The following is a 13,271-nucleotide window of genomic DNA, read 5'->3' as shown; positions in this document are numbered from 1 at the left end:
CTTTCATGTTTTCTGACAGTCGGTATCGCATAAAAAGTAATTCCGGGGTCTTTTTGCTGTTGTTAGAACATCCGTGTATTACACCACACACCATCGCGTGGTTTAAAAAAAAATTACACCGATAATACCATGCATAATACCCACGCTGCCTCGCTTGTCAATTGACAGACTGACAGTTTTATGTCAACAATATGGCCGCCGCGAACATTGATGACGTAGATCGAATAAGCCCTATTAGTTACCGATCTCCATAAGACATCTCACCGAGGCACTTTATGTCGGGCAAGTACATGCGCCCCAACGTCGGTAAGAGCTAATTTGCTGTCTGGGATCCGATTGCACCAAAACATGACATCTAAATCCTTATTTACTTGCGTATGTGTGTCAGCATCTTCGGACGCGAGTGTTTTTATTGTTCTTCCGTCAAACATTTCACGCGAGGGGAACACACATAAACAAACACACGAGTCAGGAAACTCGACGCGGTTTTTGATATTCTTATAAAATACGCGATTGAAAACAGTACAATCCTTATTTACTTGCGTATGTGTGTCACTATCTCCGGACGCGAGTGTTTTCTTTGTCTTCCGTCAAACAGTTCACGCGATGGGAAACGCATGCAAACACGCGAGTCAGGAAATCGACGCGGTTTTTGGTATTCTTATAAAATACGCGACTGCAAACAGTACAATCCTTATTTAGTTGCGTCTAAGCATATATCTCCGCACAGCACGTTTATTAAACACAGGATCACTCGCATATGCACACATAAGTTAATAGGCCTGTTCGACTTAATGCGGCGCCACAAGAACCGGCAGCCGAATGACGTCAGAGCTTCGCGAGAGCGATTTAAAAGCAAACTCTTTCATATGATTTCGCGGATCACTCTCGCGGTAGTTTGACGTCACCCGGCTGTCGATCCCTGCAGCGCCGCATGAAGTCGAACAAGCCGACTGCTTTCATGAGCAACACGTGAGGTAATGGCGGCGGCTGTAAACAAACATTGAGCAAGTTTATCGTGCAAGTTTATCATGCTTGTCCCTTGTTGTGTTTCTACTATAATGATATAATGATTACAAAAACAAAACTAAGAGTCCATACAACGATAGGTTGTTCTTTTGAGCTTTTTGCTGCACACAAACCCTGTGTTCATTTTGATTAGGCTACTATGGTTTTTAAAAGGTAACTTATAGCCTACATGTGAAATTTATGTTATATATATATATATATATATATATATATATATATATATATATATTGTGTGTGTATTTACATTTAACTTGAAAAGTAAACCATCATGGTTTTACTACAGAGAAAGTTACATTCCTGTTGAACATCCCCACAAGGCTCATGTGGCTCATTATGCAACCCTTTTTGTGGTGTTCTTAGTTAACCACAAGGTGGCAGTGTAATGTTTTGGTATGAAGGTGTTGCTGAGGAGTAGAAGAAGTGTGTGTATTCCATGTGACATGTGCTGAGATGCAGTGATATGTTAGAGTAATAAAAGAAAGAGCGTGAAAAGAGTATTCTGGTCGTGCTTATTACTACAAGACACAACAAATTGGCGACGATGGTTTCCGTGCCTACGCCTGCACCTTTTCTGCCCTGCAGCGGGGAGCCTGCGATTCCTTTTGCTACTTGGCGGAAAATGTTCGAGAATTACTTGCTTGCTATTAATGCTACAGGAGACGCATGGCCAGACCCTAGAAAACGTGCTATTCTACTACACAGCTTGGGTACTTTACATGTTGCCTGACACTGGAACTACATATGCAGAAGCAATGACAGCGTTGGAGGGTCATTTTGTTCCTAAGATGAATGTTGTGGTTGCTCGACATCGCTTTCGCCAGCGTTCTCAACGTGCTGATGAGACAATTTCACAGTTCCTGTCCGCTTTGCGAGAATTATCTTCGTCATGTGCTTATGGTGACATGGAGAGTGAAATGCTGTGTGATCAGCTGGTCGAACGATCGTATGCCCCAGCAGTGCGAGACAGACTCCTGCTGGAACCATCACTGACCCTGGACACCGCTGTTGTTATTGCGTGTCAGGTGGAACAAGCGCTCTCGAATTCAGACATGCTCACGGCACCAAGTGCAGTCCAGGCTGTGGCTTCTAAACCCTTTCGTCGGACGAAGCGTGCTACACATTCTAACGGAGCAAAATCTGTGGCTGATACTACACGGCGGGTGAATCGCACATGTTACCGTTGCGGAGCTACAAATCACCTGGCCAACGCTGCCGATTGCCCAGCCGCTCGAGCTAAATGCCGTACTTGTGGTAAGACCGGACATTTTTCTAAAGTTTGCCGTTCTTCTAAGGATGTTCGGGAAGTGGTGCCTGATGTAGTTGTGCTTTTGACTGATACTGTGAATACGTCTGCGGACAAACTTTTATGCAATGTTCGTGTTAAAACGTCGACTGGTACCTATGTTGAGACTGAATTAGTAGTGGACACGGGATCTTCAGTGTCAATTCTGCCTGCAGCTGTGTACAAACGACACTTCTCGGACTGTTCACTTACGGTTCCTAAAGTGAAACTGGTCACGTACTTGAAAGAAGATATCCCAGTACTGGGGTGTTTACATGCTGACGTCTCATTTAAAGAAAAGGTAACCACCGCTTGTTTTTATGTTGTGGAAGGTGGCTCCGCTTTGATGGGCATGGACTTAATTCGAGCCCTGAACTGTTCTTTTCACTTTGGTACTGCTACTGCACCTGACGAATTACGTGCAGTCGTTGCTGAAACTATTTCTGCTCCAGATGCTAATGTGGGATGCGTGAAAGGCTTCGTTCATAAGCCTACAGTCAAATCTGATGCTACTCCAGTTCGACAGAAGCTTCGTCGACTTCCGTTTTCTGTCAGACAAGCTGTGTCTGCAGAACTGGACTCATTGCTGCAAAAGGGCATCATTGAGAGAATAGATTCTTCCCCATGGATTTCTCCCATTGTTGTCACCACTAAGAAAGGTGGGAAAATACGCCTCTGTGTTGATCTGCGTGAGCCCAATAAGGCACTGATTGTTGACAGCCATCCTCTGCCACATATGGATGAACTTTTGAGTGAACTAAGAGGTACGTCAGTGTTTACTACAATTGATTTAGCTGCTGCTTACCATCAGCTTACCTTACACGAGGACTGTCGGGACATCACAGCTTTTATCACGCACGATGGTCTCTTCAGATACTGCCGGGTTCCATATGGCCTTGCTTCTGCGCCATCAGCATTTCAAAAGATGATGGAAACTGTCCTGAAAGGCATACATGGAGTAAGAAACTACCTCGATGACATTATAGTGTACGGTGCCACCCAGGAAAGTCACGATGCGACGCTGCGCTCAGTCATGCAGCGCTTGTCAGATGCAGGACTACAACTGAACTGGGATAAGTGTACGTTCAGCCAGTCATCCTTAAAATTCCTCGGACATGTCATTTCCAAACATGGAATTTTTCCAGATGAGGAACATATGTCGGCGATCATTGATGCTCCTGCGCCGCATGACGTTGCTTCTTTACGCTCATTTCTGGGACTGATTTCATGGTACAGCAAGTTTTTGCCAAACTTTGCTTCTGTTGCTGAGCCGTTACGTGCACTACTTAGAGATGCGTCAGCTACTAAGTTTGAATGGACTGTGTCTGCTGAACGCAGCTTCAAAGAACTGAAAGAGCTGCTTTCTGGAAGTCAAGTGCTTGCGTTGTTTGACCCTTCCCTTCCCACAATAGTGTCGACGGACGCGTCTGACTATGGACTGGGGGGGGTTTTGACACAAATACACCCAGATCGTGTTGAGAGAACTGTGGCGTTTGCTTCTAGAACCCTTACTGCAGCTGAAAGGAAATACTCTACGGTCGAGAAGGAGGCGTTGGCTTGTGTCTGGGCCGTAGAGAAGTGGAGGCCATATTTGTGGGGTCGACACTTTACTCTCAGAACTGATCATTGTGCACTCACTACACTATTGGCAACCAAAGGAATAGGCCGGGCCGGTATGCGGGTCGCCCGGTGGTCGGCACGCTTGCTTTGCTTCACATACGATGTCATCTACAGACCTGGACGTCTTAATTGTGCTGCTGATTGCCTATCCAGATTGCCATTACCAACAGGAAATGATACTGCTGTAGAACCAGAAATGGTTGCTTTCGTTACTGGGCTGCCTACATTGTCTGTGGACGATTTTAAAGCTGCTTCAGAAGCCTGTCCAGAATTAACTCAGCTGCGTGTACGACTTGAGCAGGGCTGGCCGAAAAAAAGCTGTGACCTAGATCCTGTTCTGGTGCCCTACTTTGGTATTCGGGATGAACTGTGTGTGGATGGTGTGCTAGTGAGGAGAGGTGAACATCGTGTTCTTGTTCCTTCTACGTTGCGCTGTAAGATGATTAACCTGGCACATGAAACACACCAAGGTGTTGTCAAAACAAAACAGAGGCTGCGTGAATTATTCTGGTGGCCTCAGATGGATGCTCAAGTGCAGTCGGCTGTTTCTTCCTGCTTAACATGCCAACTGAATGACAAATCGGCTAAAACAGCACCGGCTCCTCTGCAGCCTGTCACCTTGCCATCTGAGCCATGGCAGAAACTGGCGATTGATATCGTTGGACCTTTTGACAGAGGACCTTCTGATTGTCGCTTTGCCATTTGTTTGGTGGATTATCATAGTAAGTGGCCGGAGGTAGCCTTTTCCCTCTAATGTCACTGCTGAGGTGGTCACGTCATTTCTCCAATCAGTTTTCAGTAGAGAGGGAAACCCACAGTGTGTTGTGACTGACAATGGACCTCAATTCCTTTCCAGTGTGTTTGCAGCATTCTTAAAGGAGAGAGGAATAAGTCACGTGCGTAGTAGCGTGTATTATCCACAATGCAACGGTGCTGTGGAAAGGTGGAATAGAGTTCTGAAAGAATGAATCCTTTCTGCGGAACAGATGGGAAAACCATGGAAACATACAGTGACTGAGTTCTTGCAAAGCTACAGAGCTACCCCGCACAGTACTACTGCAGTCTCACCTTCCGAGCTTCTTCATCATCGGAAAATGCGTACAAAATTGAATGTTTTTCCTGTTGGCCTGAAAAGTGACAAATGTGCTGGTGTGAAAGAGACTGTGAGTAACAAACAACTGAAGAGTAAACAATACACTGACAAAAGACGTGGTGCGAAGTACCACACTTTCAAACCAGGAGACCAGGTGAGAGTGAAACAACCTGGGCATGTGAGGAAGGGTGTTTCTAAGTTCTCATCACCCTTGAACATTGAGGAACAAATCGGAAAGAGTACTTTTGTGCTGAGTGACAAAAAGAAATGGAATGTATCCAAACTAGCTCGCTTTACGGGTCCTGTTATCACTCAGAATGAGGGCTTGCAGAAACCAGTGACATTTAATCTTAGGAAAAGTAGTAGAGTGCGTAGAATGCCAGCGTGGTTGAAAGAATATGATTTACAGTGAAGTGAATTGTATAGGCATGAAAAAAAAAAACAAAAAAACCATGTGTCTTGCCTTGTTTATGTTGGAAACTAGTGAACTGTTATAATGGTTTAACATACAGTTATAATGTTTTAACATACAGTTATAAGGGTTTAAAATGTTCCACACTGTGCATTAGAATAAGTAAAACCATGTTAATTACATTGGTTTATTTGTTGTAACGTCAATAGCAGCACACAGTAATGTTTTGTAATTTTGTTACTTTAAAAGAGGAAATTTGTTTCTGAACACTAATCTGTGATATGCAGAATCTTTTCAAGTAAGAGGGGAAATGTGGTGTTCTTAGTTAACCAAGGTGGCAGTGTAATGTTTTGGTATGAAGGTGTTGCTGAGGAGTAGAAGAAGTGGGTGTATTCCATGTGACATGTGCTGAGATGCAGTGATATGTTAGAGTAATAAAAGAAAGAGCGTGAAAAGAGTATTCTGGTCGTGCTTATTACTACAAGACACAACACTTTTGTCTCTCAGCTGTCAATCACTGATTATTCAGGAGCTTTCCCGCCTCTACGCATACAGCCTTTCCCAAGCAAAAGTGTCTTAGAAATTGTAAATCAATATCTTGCTTTATGTGAACGAGTAGGCCGAATGATTTTCACATCATTTTGAAGAAAAAACTCTAGACTACTAGATCCTGTTTTGAAAAGTCTTGGGAAAACATGTTTAGAATTAGTTTTGTGGACTTATATCAGTGACTTAAAATTTTTGCTTTTTCAAAAACCACGCATAAACATTTTTCTCTCAAAAATACAAACATGTACATACATGTTGATTATATGATATTGTAGCCAGGGGCGGACTGGCCATCGGGAGTTCCGGGAGCAATCCCGAACGGCCGGTCCATTTCAGGCCGAACCGGCCGGAGGTCAAAAAGTTTTTTTTTTTTAATGCCTGACCAGGCGCTCAGCTGCAGCGGAACGCTGTGTCTGTTTCAGACCGGGCCAAACCAATTCTTCAAATCTTGAGGGGAGATAAGAGCGGCCCCTCCTAACTTGGACTGATCCTCGGTTTTCCTCACATCCGATTGGCTCAAAGGCGCCGATCAAAAGAGTTTACTTTTGGTCAGGTTTGGATTCGTGTGAATGCAACATAGACAAGACGGTAAAAATTGCGAAAAGAAGAGAAAGAAATGGGTGGGGCCTAAAACATAAAAATGTTGGCACAAGAGGCAGCTAAATGCGCCAAATTAACAGACCTTTTTCTCAGTCAAAAGGACGCTGTGGCAGGAGGTGCAGATGAGGAAGGACCAGCAGCATGGACAGGACAGGTGCACAATTAGTGATGCATCTATTATACATTGAAATCATTTATATTTGCATTTAAATATAGGCATATATAAGGGATAATGTAGAGCGAGGCGGTTGTTATAGCGAATTCAACCCCGACAGGCTTATCAGGACCCCACGCAAAGCGGAGCTTGGTTGTATTCGCCATAGATATGTATATAAAGGCTAGATGGCTCGTCCGCGCTGCTGGCCAATTGAGTGCAACGTCCGCATTTTGGCGGCCATCTTACGACAGGGCGCTCGCTCACTCGTAGCATTGAGTTTTATGCAGGTACTTTTAAATGACCATAACTTGCTTAATTTTTTACCGATTTTCAAACGGTTTGGTTTGTTATAAACGTCAAAGATGTACCTATGACACTGCATACCTATACTAAAAATAAAAAATAAATTCATGAAACACGTTAAAGCATCCAGAATTATAGCCACGTTAATAACGTTTGTAAAAACCCAAACCGTTTGAAAATCGGTAGAAAATTGAGCAAGTTATGGTCATTTGAAAGTACCTGCACAATTAAACTCAATGCTACGAGTGAGCGAGCGCCCTGTCGTAAGATGGCCGCCAGGTGATGCCGTTAGGGACTCCGCCTTGAGTCATCTAGCCTTTATATACATATTTATGGTATTCGCTATAAGAACCGCCTCGCTCTACATTATCCCGCTTATGAAACTGATGAAATAGCCTGCGTGCGTATTTTGGCAACAGAAGTGGTGTTGTTCCCCAGTGGTTTTAACGTGTTAGCAACTCAGTAAGTTTATCAAAACATTTTCCCAGCATCAAAATGTCTGGTAATTGCGTTTGGTTGCACTAATAATATACTAATATACGTATATATGGTCACTTTATATTTGGCCATCTGCTAACGTCTTCTATTCACTCCACTATAGTACACGGATCTGGTAGCTGTGTTGAAAAACTTGATAAAGTCAACTTTTAAATATATATTTCTCTGTCTGTGTTGCTTCACTACTGATTCTTGCCATACTTCCATTGCCAACATGCGCGTGCATACGTTTCCACGTCATCATTGTGTTCAAACAGTAAAATGGTCTAAGGAATCCCTGTATGTCTGTATATTAGCTGTTAAGGTCAGTGATGGAGAGAGACAGGTTGATGATGACTCTTGCAGTCATATTGATGAGGAGGAGGAAGAAAAGCAGAACAAGAGGAGGAGGAGAATGGAACCAGTACAAAAACAGTGATGGGTCAGTGTGCAGGGCAGGGTAGGCAATCATATTACCCTGCTGGAAAAACCAGCATACCAGCAAGACCAGCATATGTTGTGTCTTGGTGCTGGTATGCTGGTGACCACCAGCTAATCCAGCATCAAACCAGCATAGACCAGCATAATTCCCATGCTGGTTTGAGGCTGTTTTTTTTTCAGCAGGGTAGGCATATCAATCAATCAAAGCTTTATTAAGGACACACAAATAGAAAAATACAGCACAATATTACATATTTACATATAGGATAAAATGCAATAGTCCACTTACTAGATTATAACCTGACTAAAGCACAGATTGAATTAAAAAAAGGAATTATTCTTAGTCATATTTATTACTGATGTTCTTCTCATGCATATGTAGCTGTACAATCAGTAAGCAGAGGCAGGGTCCAGCACAGAGGAAGTGGAGCCAGGGAGAGTTGAAAGTGAGTACGTACACACACAATCTCTATTTTATGGACTGTATTGTAGTTTTTGATTATCTGAGTGGGTATGTGTGAGTAATTGTAACAATTTTATCACTCCAACTGACTGTACACATGACATGCTGGTAGTTAGCAGTATACTGTGACTTATGTGTTCGAGATTAGGTTTTGCTGACCTGGTTGTGTTTAGTGCAGTGGTGACTTGCTTATACAACCTGAGGAGGCAGGTGTTATCCTAAAGTTTCTTTTAGGTCTTCAGCATAATCTGATTCTCTTCAAGTTCATACCATAAAAACACTACTAGAATTAAAATAACTGCAAAAAATCCTGCCTGGCACCAAGGGCACTCGCGTAAAAGGCCTCTCCATCTTAAAGTCCCGGGCTGAATTTCAGTCCCAGTACGTCCCTGATTGTAGCCCAGTTTGTGCTGAACGCAGTGTTATGAGACTTTTGCCATTAATATGTTTTTAAGCAACTGAAAAAAGCACAAATGTCAGTGCATGTCAAAACTTCCCCAGGGCCCTAAAAACCCCTTAGACCCCAGAGGGTTAAATACATCAGTGCCCCTTTGTTTTTAGTAAGGCATGCTTGTTAAAACTAGTTATATTTCCGAATTAAACTGAGTTCTCTTAAGCTAATCCCTGTCTGGGAAACCACCCCTTAGTGACCCCACACTGACATACTACCAGTGGCGACTGGTCGAGGGGCATGAATTCAAAATATGTGTACGGAGTGTCATGTGTGTTGCTCCTGTTTTCTAAATGTGTTTGTTGTATCATGTGAACCATTTGCATCACGTGTCTTGTCAAAATAAAGGCCTGCTACACATCCATCGATAAAAGAGAGGTTCACAAAATACTCGCAAGACACTCCCTTAACATTAAACTGTGATAACTCTATGATTCTTTCTCACATGTTTTACTGTTTGCCAGTTTGGTCACAAGCTAGTGTTACAACTCTGAAACCACTGCAATCACTTTACAAACGAACTGTAAAAATTCTGGATAAGAAACAGAACATTTTTCATGTCCAATACTACAAAAATATAGATTACTCAGTTGGGAAAACATGGTAAAATTCTCAAATCTATGTCTTGCTTATAAAATTATTCATGGTTTATCTTCCCCTCCCCTCCATCAGTTTATCAACATCTGAACAGCTGATTATAGTAGAACCAGAGGTGCAGTGAGGGGGGATTGTATCATTCCCCTTAGGAAAAGTGTTTTTGGTCAAACGGCTTTTTCTTTTCGAGCTGCTACTGAATGGAACCTTACTCCTAAACATCAGAAACCTGAACACGTACAGAACATTTAGGGGTGGTTTCCCAAACAGGGATTAGCTTAAGCCAGGACTAGGCCTTAGTTTAATTGGGTAATATAACTAGTTTTAACAAACATGCCTTACTAAAAACATTACTTGTGTGCATTTTGAGGCAAAACAAAGAGCGCTGATGTATGTTAAGAGATGTCAGTGCAAGTTGTTTTCAGTTTGGACAGCTCTTACATTTATTTTAGTCTAGGACTAGTCTAATCCCTGTCCGGGAAACCACCCCTTAAGATCCAGTTAAAGAAATGGTTACTTAATAACCAGAGCTGTAAACATTAGCTTACTTTATGACCTTTTCTTGTTGCCCCCTGACGGTTTTTTGCTTAATGTGTGTGTGTGTGTGTGTGTGTGTGTGTGTACCTGGTAATTATCACGTTGTGGGGACCAATTGTCCCCATAAAGATAGGAATACCCGTGTTTTTGTGACCTTGTGGGGACATTTTGATGTCCCCACGAGGAAACATGCTTATAAATCAAACAGAATGATGTTTATTGAAAATGTGAAGTAGCAGAAAGTTTTGTGTGTGATGGTTGGGGTTAGGGAATGGGGTAGGTTAGGGGAATAGAATATACAGTTTGTATGGTATAAAATGCATTACGTCTATGGAATGTCCCCACAAAACATGGAAACCAGAATGTGTGTGTGTGTGTGTGTGTGTTCATGTATTTGGCTGATGTTTGTTTGATTGTTGATTGTGTTTTTAATGAACATTCTTAGTTTAATAGTATTTTGTGTAAATAAACTGAAGTTGTTTTATTGTTATTTAAATATGTACTTTTATCAATTTTCTTGTTTTTAGGGTGACTATTACCTTCTGTCTAGGGACTACAGGTGAAAAATAGCCATTTGGCTAACTCTGGCATATTGGCTTAAATGTCTATTAATATGCACTGTCCCTGTAATAAATAAATAAACATGAGATTATACGAGTATCTGGCAAACACGACCATCTCTTTTATCATAAATCCTTTAGACGCGTGTGCAGCAGGCACTTATTTTGACATGACACGTAATTCAAATAGGTTAACTTAATGCGCAGAACACATATTTTGAAATGACCAAACACATGATGGGCTACATACATGTAGTTATGAGTTTCACATCTTGCACCCTCAAAAAAGAAGTCACCGGCCACCACTCATATTACCTGTATTGTGTTTTTTTTTTTACATAGCTAGTAGTAATATTTTGATATGTGACCAGATTTGAAAATCTGAAAAGGTGTGTATCTGGATTAGGGTGATCCAATCCAATTTTGCTTTGAATAACTGGGACAAAAGTAAGACTGTTGACTTGATCCTGGATAGTAAGACATGGGATTTCCAAAACCAGATCATTTTGATCCAGTTTCAACATTTAGAACAACTGGGCCCTGTTGATACCTCTAAATTGTCACCTAATTTAATTTTAGCTGATGTTTGCCCACTTGATTCGTTGTTGTTTATTGTTTAAAGCTTTCAGGCATATGGCTTATTTATTCGTCACGCCATTCCAGCATCTATGGCTATATTCATTGCAAGAACCGGTTAATCTATAAACACATTTATCTATACACAAGTTGGGAGGGGCAATTTGATATCTCCAGTTCAGATAAACTACATTGTTGGATTGTGGGAGCAAACCAGAGTACCTGGAGTAAACCCCTGACACAGGAAGAACATCCACACAAAAGACCTGACACAGCCAGGGCTTGAACCTGGGATCTTCTTGCTGTAAGACAACAATGTTACTCATTGAGCCACTGTGATTAGCTTTCGCCAATTGTACACATGCTTCACCCATGACTAAAAGGTTCCTTTTGATAATCAATGTGTACATTACATGTCATAAGCCAGTTATTTAAAAAAAAACTTTTAATTCATTACTTTACAATTAAAGATGGTTAGGTGATTTTTTTCATTTGCAAGGATTACAAGCTGTAACATTCTGTGTAACATTTTCTTTATTTTTGGATCACATCAGCATATCTAACTGGATGCTTTTATAAAGCGAATAATTTTTCTGCGAATATCAGTGAAGTTTAAAGCATAAACAAGAGGGTTAAGGATTGGGGGTACAACAAGAAACTCCAGTGAAAAAAATACTGACAGCCATGTTGGCATTTCTAAATTCACAAAGCGACTTAATGTGACTTCAGAAATAATGCCAATTGCAAAATTTACAAGAATCACTATGTGTGGAATACAAGTTTGTAAAGCTTTGCTTCTGAACTGTGATGTGCTTTTTTGACAAATGATAAGAATTTTAACATAAGAATATAATATTAAACATAATGGAATAACACCAGATATAATCAATACAAAAGCCCCCCAAACATTAATAATTAAACCATTTGTACAAGAGAGTTTAACAATTTCATAATTGTGACAGTACACCTTCCACAGTTTATCATCACACATTGTCAGTCTGGCAGTCAAAACACCTGCGATACCAATACAAATCATTGGAAAAATCCAGTGTATAAAAATTAAAACAGTTAGTACCCTTAAAGTAATTATGTTATGATATTGTAAAGGTTTACTGATTGCAACAAATCTGTCAAATGCCATTAACATTAATGTTGCAAACTCATTTGTTGTATATGAGAAAAGGACAAAACACTGGATGATGCATGCTTCAGTGGAGATTATGTGTGTATCAGATAGCAAATCTGACATCACCCTTGGAAAAAAGGCAGCTGTACCATACACAGAGTTAATGGACAAACATGAAATCAGAATGTACATGGGCTGGTGTAATGTCCTTTCCAAACATATTGCAAGAATAATAAGGACATTTAGAGTTATGATCACACAGTATAAAACAAATCCCAATGTAAACAAAGCATATCTTATATGCCCAAGATTTTTAAACAACATAAAGTAAAAATATGTTTTGTTTTCCATTAACACAGAATGGTTTTATTGCCCTTCAGCTTGATCACTGTTGTCCTAAAGACAAAAACATCAAGGCTTTAAAGAACAGACTGCTAAACAGGGTATTTACCAGAATTAATGACAGAGCAGTATATTTTTCAGTATTTACGTTACAAACAATGTACAAATAAAAACGACTAGGGTAGATGTTTTAGTAAATTTACAAAATCTCACAAGTTATTAGCTAGGAATATCAACACTATGTCATTGCCATACCGTATGGGATATTCCTTGTAATGACCACCAAAGCATTTTCTTAGAGAACTAGATACTAGTTACTTACTTCAGATGCTGCTTCAGTTGTTTTAGAGGAGCTTTGGGTCAGCAGTATATGCTTGTATTTTTATACCGTGTCTCAAAAGACATCTCTGTGGCTTATTTTGCATAATGAACACAGCCCTTCTTGTGATATAATCAAAGCAAACTTTTGATGATATGTCTTTTTGCTCATGTCTTTATGATTATTATCTTGAGATTAATTTCTAGACATCCATCTAGACCAGACGCATCATGCCCTTTGAAAGTAGATTTTGAGCAAAGTGGATTTTGCATGCAACTTTATCAATTAAGCATTTTTTCATCAGTTACTTTGTTTCATGGGCAAAGTATGACCAGTTCTG

The 13,271-nt window shown here is 40.8% G+C and overlaps 1 protein-coding gene across 1 annotated transcript; it reads right to left on the bottom strand.

Annotated features, from left to right (window-relative positions):
• Window positions 1-1,848: 1,848 nt before the first annotated feature.
• LOC129437282 (olfactory receptor 51I2-like) lies at window positions 1,849-12,621 on the bottom strand. The gene is made up of 2 exons (XM_073863164.1): window positions 11,731-12,621; window positions 1,849-2,828 (listed from the first exon to the last, which is right to left on the bottom strand). The coding sequence occupies exons 1-2, from the start codon at window positions 12,619-12,621 to the stop codon at window positions 2,727-2,729; spliced, it is 993 nt and encodes a 330-aa protein (XP_073719265.1). The 3' UTR covers window positions 1,849-2,726.
• Between the last annotated feature and the right edge of the window lie 650 nt (window positions 12,622-13,271).

The sequence above is a fragment of the Misgurnus anguillicaudatus genome, chromosome 24 (genome assembly GCF_027580225.2).
Source record: "Misgurnus anguillicaudatus chromosome 24, ASM2758022v2, whole genome shotgun sequence".
Lineage (NCBI taxonomy): Eukaryota > Metazoa > Chordata > Actinopteri > Cypriniformes > Cobitidae > Misgurnus > Misgurnus anguillicaudatus.
This window is presented reverse-complemented; position numbering and strand designations above follow the sequence as displayed.